The sequence below is a fragment of the Eleginops maclovinus genome, chromosome 11, assembly GCF_036324505.1.
Source record: "Eleginops maclovinus isolate JMC-PN-2008 ecotype Puerto Natales chromosome 11, JC_Emac_rtc_rv5, whole genome shotgun sequence".
In the NCBI taxonomy this organism is placed as follows: domain Eukaryota; kingdom Metazoa; phylum Chordata; class Actinopteri; order Perciformes; family Eleginopidae; genus Eleginops; species Eleginops maclovinus.
Genome location: NC_086359.1, coordinates 21,902,894 through 21,920,003, shown reverse-complemented (window position 1 = coordinate 21,920,003; position 17,110 = coordinate 21,902,894). Strand labels below are relative to the sequence as shown.

General features: G+C 39.8%; 1 protein-coding gene across 7 annotated transcripts in view; it reads right to left on the bottom strand.

Moving 5' to 3' along the window:
• gria3a (glutamate receptor, ionotropic, AMPA 3a) overlaps positions 1–17,110 on the bottom strand; it is a 69,333-nt gene that overhangs the window by 22,081 nt on the left and 30,142 nt on the right. For all 7 annotated transcript variants that reach the window (XR_010166801.1, XR_010166800.1, XM_063895766.1 and 4 more), the window contains exons 4-9: positions 15,030–15,217; positions 5,184–5,237; positions 4,851–5,012; positions 4,336–4,503; positions 3,259–3,363; positions 656–763 (exon numbers count right to left, since the gene is read on the bottom strand). Coding sequence is in view for 5 of the 7 variants with exons in the window: in XM_063895766.1 (XP_063751836.1) it covers positions 656–763; positions 3,259–3,363; positions 4,336–4,503; positions 4,851–5,012; positions 5,184–5,237; positions 15,030–15,217 (785 nt within the window). In the remaining 2 variants the exon portion in view is untranslated. The remainder of the gene's footprint in view (positions 1–655; positions 764–3,258; positions 3,364–4,335; positions 4,504–4,850; positions 5,013–5,183; positions 5,238–15,029; positions 15,218–17,110) is intronic.

Below are 17,110 nucleotides of genomic sequence, written 5' to 3'. Positions count from 1 at the left end.
AACATAATAGGCAAAGTCAGAAGGAACAAGGGGCCATGGTTTTAAATGTAAGATAAGGAGCACCTTATCTTACATTTAAAAATGGCTGATGATTGACCTGTGATAACGTCTGTAGCTAGCACTGTGTCTAACGCTGAGCCTGGCTGAGCACTGTGGTTCCTTTGTCTTTAATACATTATAATTCAGTGCCAAGATACATTTGGACAAAGAGATAAACAGCCAAAGGTTGCAGCCTTTGGTTGTTTATGTCCTCCTTGTGTGCAGATCATTTCATGTCTCCAGTGAGACACAGCTGATTCACCCCCTGGTCACTGACGCTTTACTTAATGAGAGGGAAACATGTTTACTTACGTATGCACTGAATGTGAATACAATGGTGTATATCTTTATAGTTATCATTACCAAAGCCGTTATTGTGACGTCACTACTACAACAGCCCACCGTAATATAAAAAAACTAAAATGCTTTGGCACCCACACGGATACAGTTGAAACACTCTTTGTGAATCGACTGTTTCAACATGTAGTGAGTGGATGGAAAGCAACTCAAAATAAAATAATTCTACCCTCCCAGGACAGATTGCAACAATGGACACCTTGACCTTGAGTGGCAGAAATCTTAAGGTGAAACACTTAAAACCTGCTTGAGTGTGTACCATAATAGTAGTGACCACAATTGTTCGGTTTTCCACAGAAGAGGACTCGTTGGTGACTTGCGGATCCATAATATAAACAAACTTTTCGTACTCATTCCAGTAGCCGATCTGTAAACGACACAGAGGTTCACAGTTATTATGAGAAGCAGAAATACATCTGTTGTTTTTTTGCCTCCATGTATGCGAGTTGGTCAGCTCTGCACAGCGGGAGACAGTATTACTTTTGCGTGATGTGGGATTTTATAAAAAGCTTATAGTGGAGCTTCTCACTTCACCTGTGGTACACTACAGCAGAGTAGGCGTAATCTATTCTTGGCTCAGCAAATATTCTTTTACATGACAAGAAAGCCGCACCAGCAGAGCAATACAACACTGACAGAATTCAAACCAGAAAGACAAATCTAATAATCTTATCTAGCCAGAGCAGTAGGTTGTTCTCCTGATCTATTAATACATCACAAAGCACACTTAGAATAATGTAACACAAAAACAAACACTGGTCTCTATCTACTACAGCTGGGATGATTCCAGTGGCTTTGTGTTCTTTGTTTTGTTACACTGTGATGCTATGAAGAAATCAACATCTCCCAACTGTGGTAGCTACTGTATGAAGCACAATACTCACTCTGTTGTCACTGTGGACTGTCTCACACTGAGATTGGATGTGCGGGCCGCTGTGATGCATGTTGCCATGTGAGCTGAACTGTGTGACAGTATGGGGCCACTTCCTTTTTGGTGCCAGCTTTTGTAGGGACCTTGTCAGAGGTCAGGGTCGAGGAGCTAGCCAAGCCACAGCCGTCAGTGTGTGTGTGTGTGTGTGTGTGTGTGTGTGTGTGTGTGTGTGTGTGTGTCTGTGTGTGTTTGTGTGTGTCTGTGTGTGTTTGTGTGTGTGTGTGTGTGTGTGTGTGTGTGTGTGTGTGTGTGTGTGTGTGTGTGTGTGTGTGTGTGTGTGTGTGTGTGTGTGTGTGTGTGTGTGTGTGTGCGCGCGCCAGGATTAGGTTCCCTTTTTATACAAAGTCCAATCACAGCACTAAGTGATCAAGCGGGTGCAGTGAGTAGCTCAGAATCTGGAGATTAATCAGTCCAACTGAAACTTTCCAATAATTATTTGAAAAAAGAAAACATTGCACATATATTAGAGATATTCTTTTATCTTTTGAGTTTCCATGGTGGCAGTTCAATGCACTTGAGGGTTAGTAGACTTGCTCAGGTAAGTGTCCTTTACAGGCTAATGAAGGGGTAGATACTAATATTTTGGTAGTATATTGAAGAAAAGAACCAAATCATTAAGCTTCTAAACAAACAGACATTGACAAGCGATACAGCTGTCAAGATGAATAGCTAAATGTCTGGTCTGAGCGATAGCAATTCTACCCGGTTGTTAGCTTGTTTGTTTAGCAAGCCAAGGCACAAAACAACACATGTTTCCTGTTGATGCTGGATGAACAATGGAAACACTTAAGTTAATGTGTGCTGCGGCTCTCCTAGTTTTTATCTCTTTTTCTTAATCCCACATACATTAAAAAATGTTTTATGATCCATCCTCTTTTACAGTGCTGTGTTCTTTGTGTTGTATTTAGATTGTGTTTTTAAGAACCTTGGAATTTGCGAATTTGCATAAAAGACGCTTTGTAAACAAAATAAAGAAATGTTAGATGTCCTTCCTTGTGGATATTTAAAAGAGAAGAAATCAAATGTACATAGCTGATCTTTATGCTGTAGAATAAAATAAAAATGCTATTTAATTCCAGGGCCTTTCAAGAGCTGCTAACCCACCTAGCAGCATTTTTATAGTTATAAAGAGAGTTTTAATGGAGAATCTTTTACTACATTGAAAGTTTTCCTGCAGGAAATCACCTTAACTGGACTGATCACAGATACATCATAAAATACTGATTATCAGATGCTTATAATCCTCCAAAGTGAGCCCCCACATTACACTGAGCTTGTTTTCTGACAATAGGCCCTCCATAGGCATTTTGCTTTATGAAATGTATCAGCACTAATGCTTCAGATAGCTGATTGGACAGATTCACCACTTGATGTCAGTGGATTTAGCGTCAACAAGCTGGAACCACATGGCAGCTCTTTGGAAACACGAAGGTTTTCTAAATGATCAACTGTACTCTGGTTCTGAACGAGTGTGAGGCAGTAAACGGGCAGTAGTAAATGAATTCCTCACTTTTTGGCTACAACATTTATTTAAGTAGCTGTAAGTAATGATTCCAAGTTTTGAGCCATGTCATCATCCTAACTGTCGCTCCCCAGAGATCCAGATTGCTTCTCCATCTCCATGGCTCAATTTATTTTCAGTGGATGTTTTCCAGATTCAAATCTCAGAGGGGATGAGAGCTCAAATTATTTGGGTTGGTTTTGCAAGACTGGCTACTGGCAGCTTCCGTCCAAATCAGAACCAACGTTACTACTTGAGCCAACATGCCAAGTAATTAAGCTCCCGTCACAGAGCTGCTTAAAATGACTATATTAATGTTTGTGGATTCCTAACATACTTTACTTATATCTATAACATATGCTAATCCAGCGCGGTGATTTTTCATTACACATTAATTAAATTATGAGGGAGAGGCAGTGTGCCCACTTACCTTCCGGGGGCCAGCAGCCTTCATCTCGTACACATCAATGGTGTAATTAGAGCGGCGGCCAAACGTGTCAAACTGGATGTTTCCTGTCATACCTGGTACTTGGACCTGCCAGGAACCAGGGAAATAATGATATCAAACATGCATTGAATGGTGTTGATTTATGGTGTGTTTTTATATTAACGGTCTTCTAAATATGAAATTTGAAATTAATTGCGGTTCTTGAGGTAACACATTTTAATAAACACCATGTTCATAAATGTAATTGTAAAATAAATTAGAAGAATAACGTTTAAAAAAAGGTGAATACCTATTTGAAATGCTACAATGTCTGTGTAATAAGAAATAATTCATCTATTAATGATATAGTATCATAGCTGATGAGAAGCCATACAGTCCATTGCTGATTACTTAGTAAACTATTTATCAACTTTATGCTGCATACATCATAATATGTTATATGCTTTATTAATTATTTTGAATGGGCAATCATTTGATTCTGGTTTAAAAAATAAGTAAGTATTAACTACCTATTCAATTCATGTTTATGAATGCTTTTTAAGTGAATTATTAACCATTTAAAAAGTTATTATAGTCCTCATGGTCAACTTTATATTTGTCTACCAACAGACGTTTAACCATTATTAACCATCAACAAAGTGCTATTTCTGGACCATCATTTTGTTAAAATGATGCCATTGTTTTTGAAATCCTAACTACTCTTCTTTCTCTTTATCAATGTGTTTTGTAATTTTTGTAACATATTGTAATCATCATTAACAACTACGGAATAACAAATATATTAAATGGCATAATGTGTACAACAATAAATAAGTGAAATAACTTTACAATCTTAAATATTATTACATTTCATTTCATTCAGTAAATAACTAATAACTAAAGTGTAATGAACTATCAATTATTCGTTTATTAAGGATGGTTGATACACTGTTAACGTACCATACGCTTACATTAAAAAAACTTTGAAGCAGAATATAGAGTGATGTAAAGCAAATATCAGACAGTGAATAACATAAAAACAAAGCAGTTCAAGGAGACAGTGATCGCCCTCAGTCTTACCATTTTGAGGGCTCTCTCTATGTCGATGCCTTGGCTCCAGGGCACAGCGGGGTTGGCGAGGCAGTCGCCTGCGCTCCCCCTGCGGGACACGTCCACTCGCTGCCGTCGAAGGTACCGGAAGGCCTCCGCGATCACGAGGATGGCATCGTGGGTCAACGCTGATGTGTACTGAGACAAAAGGCCACAAGAAACCCCGGTGACGCACCGCTGACGTCATGCACCCTTCACAACTATCAAAGCAAGGTTATCATCACAGCAGCAGTGCTTCTGTACACAGAGCCGTGCTGCTGATGTAAAAAAATCAAAGCCTCGCAGTAGGATTGACATCAAAACTGTGCGAGTATGAAAGACGCCTTTATTCAAGGGCAAGCAGACGACAAGTTATTTAAGAAAAGAGTTAGATTGACATAGAGAGTTACTACTTTAAAACTCTGAGGAAGTAGGGGTGAGAAAAAGTGTCTTTGAAGAAGTGAAATCAAATGTAACTGCAGCATCGCCAGCTATGCCTCACTGACCTTCAGTGGAGTGTTTTTGGCTTCTGGAAATTCTCTTTCATCCAGGCGCTCCCAGCGCTGGAGGAACTGCTGGACGATGGGGCTGTCTGGGTTGATGATCTGGAAGCCTGTGATGTTGGCTCCACCAGAAATCACCCTGTCCAGGCTCATGTTGGAGAACCCCTGAGAGCAAAGAGCACGTGAATGGTATTAGAGCGGGGGATCATTAGCAGCTGAGAAAGAAATGCTTGAGCTTGCCCATCATTCACTTATTACTGCACTTAGATGTCTATCCAAATGACAGATTGACAGTATTTCTTTGCGTTGCATCACACCCAGCAATCTTGTTCTCACCAGGTTGGCGAGCATATAATGGTATCCTCTGCCGTTTTTTCCTGAGGTCACCACCTACAAATCGCAGGAGGAAACACACAGTGAGTCACAATCTCATAACGCAGAGAACATTAAGAGAGGGCTGAGAATCAGAAATGACAAAGACCTTTCATTTTATAATGCAGAGTGGTTGGTAGAAAATAAAAAATAATGATGGGAAAGGCAAGGCCGTGAGGGAGAGGGAGTGTGTGACTTTTTACATTTGTGTGTGTTTATATGAGACACACACAGAGAGGGGAGAAACTGTGATGACAGTGCTTGTTCCTTTCCATTAACTTCAACTTGTAAAATAAGGTCAAGGCTCCAGCAAAACTCCCCCTCCTCTCTCTCTGTGTCTCCTGCAGGCCTCTCAGTCCCACACTAGACTTAATTAAACCCAAACGTTGTACAGCACCTGTCTGAGCAAGCAGACGTGGAGAGAGCTGTGCTCGCTGATTTCATTAAACTTGTTCGCCATCTCCCTCTTTTACATGCACTCTCTTTCCCTCTACACATCTCTCTCCATCCTCCATCGCAGAGTACAGAGCTTCAAAAAGATACTGAGGGGGTGGATGGTTGCATTTTTTTCCCTCCCTGTCTTTTCACTTTCTGCACTCCCCCACAGTTTAGTTATAAGTGTGCTCAGGCACAGAAATCCGTTAAATGTTGAATGTCCAAAATGATAGTGGTATCATGTTGGAGAGATTTTATAGAGGACTTGAATACCGATGAGAAATTTCACTACCGCACTGACACAAGGACATGCATCCCTGTGGTATGAATCCAGTGCTTTTTCCATATTTTTCATTTAGGCATGGCAGACAAAGAAGTAATAATTGCTTGTTTTTTATTCAGTTCATGCATTCTCACACCTGTGCTTCCATTTACACCTGCACTTTACACTCGTCTGCCTTCTCCTGCCTAAATGTCTTGTAATTGTCCCCAGAGAGGGAACGTCCTTGATGCTCCAAGGTTGCCCCTCCGACCGGCTTATTCTCGCTCACAAATTTCAACAATAAATCCAATTATCCTCTTGGAAAAGCTAAAATGATTTCATTGTGTTTGACATTTTGCACCTCTCACCGCTGACTGAAAGCCTCCCACATCCTACGTTTTCCTCATAAGCCAAAAAAATAAAAATTCCTGGAAGCTTTTCAGCTCTTCCAAATTGTCTTGAAAAGCTTTTCATTTGCTTTTCACCCATGTGAGGAAGAGGGAGCCGCAGTGACCCAAGTGTAGCAACACAGCGAGCATTTAATGAAGCCGCAGCGCCTCGAGTGACTGGCTACAACTGTCGTTCGTCACCAGCACTCTCAGGCAGAAAGCACAAGACTTCACACTTCTATATGAGCATCCAAATGTGTCACCTCATCTGCTGTTTAAACCGGCGTTCAGCTGTTCAAAGAATCAACTGTAAACATATAATGCTTACTGTAGCTACAAGGCAAACAAAAACAGAAACAATAGTGTGGCAGTTTGAGAAGCAAGAGAGGCTAAAGTTGATTGAAGTTCATTTTAAACATCCAAAACATTTCATTCATGGATTTCAATAATAAATGTAAAGCTCTGAGCATCCAAAGGGCCACATTTTGTCACTCATTCACTGATGATTTGATATACTTCCATGCGTACCTCGTTGATGGATGTAACACTTTGTTTTTGTGTCAAGTATTTATTTTAAGACAACCTGAATTTCATGAAAAAAAAGGCAATCCCTGACAGCTGCATTGGTAGTGATCTGGTTGGCAGCTCTTTTTTGAGCATGTTTTTAATTACACAATCAGTCAGTGAACTCAAATCTGTGCAAGCTATGAAACAGTCGAAATAACACTGTGCTATCACTTTCATTTTACATCATTGTGTTTCATTGTGAATATCTAAACAACAGTAGGATATAATATATACAAACAAGCCATGGAGTTCCATAGGATGTGTCCTATTCAACAGATTATAATCAGAAAACTTAAATAGATTCATTATTCAGTTTAAGGAAAATACATGAATAAATGTTGGCATAATAATGTGTTTGGTTCGTTTACTTGTGTATTGTGAGATCCTTAATACAGATGTGGAGATCCTGAATACAGATGTATCCTTAAGTCCAGCTAAATGCTTGCTGGGCTCTCCGACCAATGGAATTAAATCTGAATTTTCAATAAAACTCACAGCTATAGCCTGCGTCTCAACTAATGCCTCGTCCAAATGAACTGGAAAGTCAGAAAGCCCAACTGCTTCAAATTTAATAGATGGCTGGAGGGTTTTCTGAACCTAAGTATGGAAAAAGCTGCTTCCTCCCAGTTATATTTGGTTAAGCCAGACAATATGCTATGGGATACGATAAGGGCATTCCTGGCTTCCATCCATCTTGGCCGATGCCCTTCATAAAAATGAAAAACAAATGTGAGACAAATTGAGAAAGTTCATTTAGAACCGGAGAAGGAGTATTTATATATTTAATAATATTTAAAGCATATCTATGTTATGAAGTAATTCATGTATTAAAATAACACCATCCCTCATGTTATCGCACTGTTCTGTTAGTGATGTGTGTGAGCATTTACCTTGTCCTAATGTATGTTTTTGGAAATAAAATAATAATAATAAACTTGTGTATTGCGTATTTGTACTTGTATATTGTGGCTTATAATGTTTATGTATTATTACCTGCCTTGGGACTACCGTTGCTATCTTTAAAGGTGCCATAGAAAGCATCTATCTGGTATTTTGAATTGTTCTCTGATGTTTACAAAGAAGTTATATAACTGTGGTTGATCCAAAAAAATTCCAGATGACGTTTTACAGACCAATTCACAACCCTATGATTTGGTCCTAGAATGAAACAAGCTGAATTGCCTTATTTGATGCTCATTTAAATAATGATGACGAGCTCTGCTCTGATTGGCTGGTTTACAATGAGCAATCCATGGCTGCCTCAGAGCCCACAGAAGTAAGTGAAGTTTGCGAAACTGTGAGAGATGAACCATGGAGGCTATTGGCATCCAACCTTACATGTTTGAGCCTTTATCGGAGGAGGAAACCGATGAATTTGAAGTACAGCCAGTCGGTCGGAGATTGGAGAGCAGCGTTATGGAGTGGTAAGTGTTAGCGTTAGTGTTTCCAGCAGCTGGTGTATGCAAATGTTGGGGCTGGACTGCCGTGTGTGACGTCACATACAGGGATTGTTGTAATTCGCCCGTTTTATGGCTGTGATATGCATATTCATGATTTGCACGTGAAGGAGGAAACAATGGTGTTTGAGGTTCACGGTATGTCAGTTCAATGTACCGAACTCTCCTTATTCAACTATGCCAAGGTGAATACAGTTTTCCATTCTATGGCACCTTTAACATTTTTACATAATGTATTTTATACTGATGCATTTGCACTGTCCCTTTCAAATGAACATTCAATAATGCAAACTAAACTAAAGGGGGGAAATAATAATGTTCACTTTCTAAAACACAAACAAGCAACATTAAAAGTGCAATTGTTGCGCCTTTACATGACAAGAATACATGTTTTGTAAATAATATCATTTCCATGACTCTGGGATTCACTCCATCCCTCTGTTGGCTGTGATCTTCTTGAAAAAGCATCTGGGCATTGCAAATATTTTTAGGATCCTGATGCTCCAGTTTCATGGTCCTCTGGGGGAAATTCTTTATGTGATTGTGTGAAAGCACCAGGAAGAGGAAGAGGTCAGGCACTACTACCACTGAGAGACAGACACTTTTATTGTCCCACGACTCACCTCGTACAGACTCTCTGTCAAAATCCATTTCTAACAAAAAAGCTTCTTCAAACTGCTTGGGGGAATAGAGGACCTGCAGGCTGTAAGTGAGAGGAAACCTGCGGCTCTGATTGTACTTACTGCCTCCTACATCTTTAATGCTCATTGAAGGGAAAGGATATTGGTCTAAGTGCCATGCCCTGTCAACTTTTCTCTATGTTCTCATGGGGGAAGTAGAACTGAAAGAGTAAAATGAAGAACGCTGAATCATATAAACATCTCCCAAAATGTGTTGTTCTTTGGTCGATATGTTATCCCGGTGCCCATAAGGGACATTTCCTTATAACTGAGGACAACCCTATTTAAGACTTAAAGGTTGCATGTGCACTGTTCGACCACTTGTAGCGCTGGGGAGCAATGTTTATTTAGCTTGACATACACTCACATGACAGACATAATACACATTCCTGCATGGTTTCATCATCCAGACTGCATGCTAGCAAAGATGTAAGAATGCAGGTTTGAAAAGGTGAGCTATTTAACCTACAGTAGGGGGATTGGTTGGTGTAACAAAACTGCAGTGTTTTTAATGTACCACAGAACCGTCATCTATGACTGAGCTTGCTCTGTTGCAAATGCCCTTCTTTTGTAAATGTCAGTTTATTTATTAATACTCTTTTTTTTCCTACCTCAGGGATGTCCTGCTCTGTTAAAAAGGACAAAAATAAATTGTAATAAAAAAGTCTTAAGCTAAGCTCAGTGGCTGATGCTATTTAACATAAATACTTTAGAGTGTCTTTTGGCATTTCCTAACTTTAGGCCCCAATCCACAAAACTCTGCACAGAGCAAACGATCTTCCAACCCTCTTTAGCATAATGCAATAAGATTAATCAAATAAAGGCAGCCCAGAGATGTATGCATGCATACATCAGTATTCCCCTCTCTGAGGATTTAATTAGACACATGGGGCCCTCTCTGCCTGCTGTGCAGGAGACAGGAGGAGGGACAGACAGAGAGCGGTTTTCTCAGGTCTCAATTATCTTTATTTGTCCATCGTAAGGTCTCCTCCTGCCCGCCTGTCTGCAGGAGCAAGTCTGTGCTGTTTGAAGGGGGCCTGAGCTGTGCTGAGCTAAAGCACCATCAGCCTAAATATTCCTGCGGGGACGAACTCTAATTAAGCAGACTGGAGCCACAGTCCTGTGCAGAGCTGGCGGTCTGCCCAGGCGCCTTCCACAGGATTTGACTCTCTTCCCACTGAAGGAGGCTTCTTTTTGTTACAGTGATTTGTCATCTGCCATCTTCAGAAGTGGAGCGGGCATCCTAAGGTTGATGACTGAGCCTTTTCAACAGTCAAATCATTATTGGTATGCTACTCCAAACAGGAAATAAACCGAGGAGGGGTTGAACTGTCAAAGAAGTTCATTGAAAGGAAAAAATAAGGACATGACTGTGTATCACTCCAAAGCCCTTGTTTCTATCAGCCCTTACCCTAAAGATGAAACTTGAATGGGTAGTAGTTTTTCTCCTAATTATGAGAGTCATGTCTGTCCTTTTGCAAATAATTTTACACAATATTTATTCAGCTTAAGACAGATTTTGAAGGAACTTTAAACATGTGGTATGTTCAATTCAGTTATTTTCATAAAAATTGTTATAGCATTAAAAACATAACCTGTATTCAATTATTTTTTATTCAATATGAGCGTTTAATATATACATTTTTTGGTGCAGCATGATGGTTCTTCCTCTTTCAGTTGCCATCAGCTACACACTTTTGAAAACAATCTACTGAGTGAATGCCAATTTAAAATAATAAATAAATAAAATAATACATAAATAAAATAATCTTCTAATTGAATGCCAAGCTCAAAAAAATTATGTGTATCTGAAGTTGTAAATGCCCTGGCTTTCCTTGTTACATTTGTGCACTTGCCAAATCTCCTGCTTACTGGTGTTTGATGTTGTTTTTCATGTTGTGTTGCTTTTAACTCAGGCTCCTCCAGGGTCTCTTTTGGATGCTGGGTTACAAAGAACACTCCACGAAAAAGTGTCCTCTTTTACACTCAATGTTTTTCTTTCTTCGATAGCCATGTTTTCTTGTTTTTAATGGAGGGACAGGAAATGAAGTACAGATAGTTGTTTTTGTTGTTGTTGTTTATGTGTATGAAAATATAGTTCATTCTGCTCTGTCACATTATTATTTGAATGTGAAACAAGGAACAAAGATAGGGAAATGAGGAAACTACAAAGGAAAACTAAAAGTCTATTATTAATTATTTTTGTGTAGTTTCAGCTTAGCTTATTAGAGTACAGACTCATATGTTCTCGGTTTTTGCTTTGTTTTGGTTTTAAATGCAGTGACGGTAATCCAGAAAGGTGACAGAGTTCACTTCAGAGTACATTTTTTTTTTACATGGATTACTTTGAAATGATTAGATGTACCTCTGTTTACATTCAATGTTTCTCGCCACTTCATTAAAGCCTTACAACATGCTGAATGCATTTCCCACCTCTAAGCAAAATTACTGTCGAGCATCGTTTGCATAATTTCTTCTTTAGTCTTTTTCCACATCCACATGACATCAATTTGCCTCAGCTGTACTTTGGATTTAGTGCTAATTTTACAAACTAAACAAGGTAAATTACAAAATATTACCTGATAACCTTAGGATGTAAGCATTGTCATTGTGATCATGTTAACATGCTAATTTTGGCATTAAGCTAATGACCTAATATAGTATTAGTAGTAGTTACCTCATACATCTACTCTCATTGCTGTAGATGAGCATGAGGTAACCAAAATATGAAAAAGATAAAATGTATGTAACAGAAACCATTTGTTATGTCATGGCCTTTTAATGTACAACGCTACAATTCATACAGGATTAAATAACATCCACACAGATGTAATCTCATCCCTAACACAGCATCTTCTTTTACTATCCTACCCTCTGGGTGTGGAATTCCAGCGCATTTCTGGGTGTTCAGCACTCCTCCTGTTTCCCTCCACAGCACTCGACAGTCAGACTCACACTACATGGCTCAATTCCCAAGCGCTCTCTCTTTTTCCTCTCCCCGACTCTTTCACTGTCTGTCCACTGTGCAGGAGGAGACTGGAGGTGACTGGTCCTCTGGCAGCGATTTAAATCAGTACACTTCTATTATTGATGAGAAGCCTTAAAGGTGTTTATCGCCCCGTCTTTACTTTAGTGAAGGGATGAGCACACTGATACTTTGAAAGGTGGTGAGAGAGCCAGCAGGGGAGGAAGAAACCAAAAAGCTGATACTACATCGACAAACAAAAAATGAGCGGAAAATGATTGATAGATGTCTGTGTATTAATTTATTTACGGGGTGAAAATAAAAGCCTGAGTGGTGAATCTAATGATTATAGTGCTGTAGTATCATGTCAAATCCTAAACACCGGTTATAAAATAAACCCAGTCCAGAATGGATGCTTGCTGATGCCTGATCTCTTTGTTGTTTGCTCACTCCTGCCTTTGTGAGAGATCTTCCCTCAGGCTACCAGGGTAGGCTATTTATAGTAGGCTCATTGTTGTTGCTGTTATGGGACAGCGTGTCCTACTTACACTGGGAGCTGATATTACATTAAAGCAAGTGTTGATGTTACAGATTGTATAAGGAATCATTCTCAAGAGACGTAAGCATGTCTTGCCTCCCTGCTCTCCAGCATCTTGGAAGACCCTCCTCGCACGACAGACGCTGCCTGCAAGGCCACCACTCGCATTTATCCGACACAGTAAAGAGATTACAATCGGATCCGCCTGGCGTCACACAGAGTGATCGCCATTATCTGATAACTTTAATCTAATATGCAGGCAATTTGAGCACATTTGAAGAAATCCTTTGAATTAACATGAAGGACAGAAAACTTCTCTTAATTAATGAAAATGTCCTGTGCTGTCACAAAAAATATTCCCCCAGCATCACAGGACATGAAGACAGATGTGCAGTGAAGGTCAGAGTAAAACTCATAAAGTCAGGAATAATGAAGATCATTATGTAGAGGGCAGAGACCTTTCCACACAAATATCTCAGCAGAGAACAGAAGGTTAAGATGTGCGCAGGATTAATGGTTGAAATGAGCACACACACTCCAAAAACAAACGGTACCTGTGGGTTTAACGGGTTTAATAACTCATTACTCTGCTGAGCATGTGTGTAAACACCCCCGTTATGCCGTGTTACAAGTGAAACTACAGTGGCAAAAGTAATTAGCAGAAAATGAAAGATATCTGCCTGTAATTGTATTATTGCACTTGGTAATGGTAATAGTGCAGATGCTGGTATAACAATAATTTAACAGTGTACAAACACTAATCTAAAGGGCAATACAACAACATGCCTTAGGTTTTCATTTTTATTTGTATGTGTTCAAGACGTCACCTGTTAGGAGATTGATTTCAGCCACATTTTTTCTAAGAAGCACAGTCTTACATTAAACTAGAGTAGTGCCTTTTAAAGAGGTCCTTTTCTGCTCTTTGGTTTTCCCTTTCCTGTAGTGTGTTATATAAGTTTTTGAGCATGTAAATGGTCTGCAAAGGCTACAATCCCAGTGTTCCCTCGAGAGGGAGTTTCTCTCCCTTTCACTATAGAGCATTGCTAAAATGCTTTCAAGTCATACGTATAATTGTTAAGTCTCTAGAAGTTCAGCTCCATCGTAATTTCAGTTACAAGATATGTCAGGACCAAAGAAAATTTCAAAAGCCTTCCACCATGGTGTTTGCCTTGAAATATAAGAGTATATAAACCTATCATATTGTGTTATCAGACATGGATACACATACATAAATGTAAATTCACATTCATTTAAAACAAACTATCCCCCCTCACACTAATAAACAACCAAATTCCTACACTGAAATATTTTCAACATTCAACCATCCAATTAAAACACAGTCCATTTCCCCGAAGCAAAAGTAAAACAGATGAGGAATTCCAGCATCTATTTAACTGCACAAATCATGGGAACCACTCCAAAAACATTTGCAGGCTGAAATGTGAGCAAATGTGAACATAGCTTCTAATCCGGCAAAATGAGCACTAATGAGCTCCTGAGTAAGTAAGTAAATTCCCAGTCAAACCTTATTTAATACTTTCTCTGCAATAAAGTGCTCTCTACGGCGCAGCCACAGTGAGCAGCACGCATTAACAAACACTGAATCCAGACTCATGTGGGAAAACTGTAGCTGACGATCACCTAGGAAACAAGGATGAGGAGGCTGTCTAATTCTTCCATGTGAATTAAGCCCATGGTGACCTCAAACAACGTGCGCACAACAAATCAGCAAATAACAGGACTGAATTGAGTGTGCCCGTCTCGCTTGTTTTAACATTGTCTTCTAAATGAGAATCTGAGGCAATCAAGATGCACTCCATGTGTTTAGAGTAATAACAAGAAATAAATGAAAAGTGGGAGCAGACAGAGGCAGTGCCTCCGTTTAGTAATGAGACAAAAGGTGACAGTGTTCACTTCTTTAAAAACACTGGAACACACACTCCCCTGAGACTCAAAGGGTTTTTAAGGACAGATATTCTGTTTCCTGTGTGTTATTTCGGTACCACTTTACAATAAGACTACCCTTATAAAGGGTTTACGAATAGTTTGTAATTCATTTATTAATTAGGTTGTGAACACTTTAGAAATCATATATAAGCTTTTATAAGACAAGAGATAAACAGGGCAACTGAGGCCGGTTGCTCGCCAAATAGTGAGCCCACATTTATGTGTACTACTTAGCTTAAGAGATGCCAAGAAACATCAAGATGGATGGGGGGGGAGAATCAACTCAGTGAAGAACAGATACCAAGGAGGTTGGCTGATGAAGAAGAAGACGGAGTAAGCTAGGGAGCCAATATAAGGCTTAGTCATCTTGCCAAATAGTGAGCCTGTGGTGGTGTATGAAAACCATGTTAGAACTGGTTTATAAATGGTTCTTAATAATCAATAAAGTGTTTACAACCTAATTAATAACCTAATTATAAACCCTTTATGGGGATAGTCTTAGTGTAAAATGGTACCATTATTTCTCACAAATTAAGCGGGATGAACTAGTAATGTGTGTTGGCTCAATACCTGCTCCAGTATGGAGTTGATCCTCCCCACCTCACAGTCAATGAGAAAGCGTTTCTCCTGCCGGCGGTCCATCTCCTCGATGATGCGTCTGTACTCAATGGGATCCACAATGTTCCCCACAGAGCGAGCTGTCACCTGCCAGTTATTGGCAACAGCAGACTCCATGATGGCCTGGAGGATTGCAAAACCTGGAGGAGCAGAGGGAGAAGAGCTCCATCACACAACTGTCTTTAGCCAGAGAACAGCAGAAGGTAAATGGTGTGATGAGACTTCAAATGGCTGCAAGGGTATTCTGGCTTTCAACATGCTTAATGTCTAACAGCTTTTTATTAGAGCTATTAAGAGAGTCATGATGCAGCGATGAAATATTTATCTGCACTTTATAACCCCCTTGTAAAAAAGAAAATAAATGTTTACAGCAGGCAAACAAGGTATTGTACCTGTAAGTGGCTGTAGAATAATAAGGTCTGATCTGTATCCATGTGGGTGGGATTCAAAGAGTCTCTAGACAAGAGAATACAGATGGATGGGAGAAAGAATCCGAACAATATGCTCAGATGCATATTATCTATGTATAGTTAAACCTCTCTGGCAGAATCACGCAGATTAGAAATGAGAAAGCAGACAAGACAGAGAGAAAAAAACTCCACAGAGAGGAGAATGTACCCACAAAACATTAAGTTAAAACTGTGGCAGACATAAAGCAAGACGGAGAGGTTACAGAGCGTAATTAACTAAGTATTATAACTGGGAAATGGCTGTGTCCCATGCTTTCTGAACAGCGTGTCACAGAAGGTCACCGCACTTATCTCTCTTTCCTGCGTTACTGAGCAATGCAAAACTGGCAAATTTAAGGCTACAGTTAACACAAGTAGGGAGCAAAGACACAACAGTAAGACATGTAGCACAGGCTCCTGCAAATGAAGTGAAACGGACTGCAAGCAGTTTCCGGAGCACAATTGTTAATGTAGAGCTCACTGTGCCGTGGGATGAATCAGAACATGAAAGGAAGAAGCTGAGCTGACGGTAACCTGGCGGGGCAGCAACACTGAAAAGCCACAAAATGCTCCCAGTAATTTGGATGGTTCCACTGATAGCTCTCTAACGGGGTTAAAGATACACGGTCAGCAGTCATGATGGGCCACAAAGGCGGTTTTTAAATCAGCAACAAAAAAACAAAAAAACGAGACATCAGTGATTCAAACTGAAAAGAAAAGAGACCAAAAAGCTTTCATCTAATATGGGGCACTTCTTTTTAAATTTCCATTATTCCCCTTCAAAACAGCACGCTGGGGTCATTTTCACACACCTTCAATCTTACAGCTTGTTCATTTGATTTGTGAATCTGATGTCACAGTGAACTCAGATGTGATGTTATCAGCTTCTCTTCAGGCTTTTCATGAATGTGGATGTGGTTGGTGCTGTTGTTGAAAGGAAGGTGAACTGTCTTACTACTGGGATTTTTCCAGTGAACCATAACCTCCTGCTGAGCCTTCATGAAGCCGATCCAGCAAAACATCAGTTATGTGAGGACAAACACACACACTGCCACATGGGGTAATAAAATCCAACCTTGGGTTTTGGAAATTGTCCTTTAATTCTGTCTTGTTACTTTTCCCAAAGGTTAACAAACATGTGGCCTTCCAGATTTTGCAGTGACAGCCTTTACTGCTGCATTTATCCATTTTAATCATGTCCATAATTATAAAACTCACATGGGTTTTTGTATACAAATATAGTATGAGGGCGCTAACGCCACTTTTGGTCCAAATTACAGCCCCACCCCCTTTAGGTGAATATCCTGCATTAGAGCGAAGCTGAAAATAATAGTCATATATTGCACCTCAAGCAACACATAAATTCAGAGTTACTTCCTCTCCAGAAAAAAGGAGAGTAAAAGAAAGGATGTAATTCAGAAATCTCAGTTTCAGTGTCAGCCTGCTGCTTGCCACTCGTCCACCGGCACACCCACCGGACATCCATCCCATATTTATTCTCCGTAAAAACAAAGCTATCTCTGCCGTCTGACCTGACCATTATTGACCGACAGAAATATTGTTTTCTGGAATCACTTTAACATT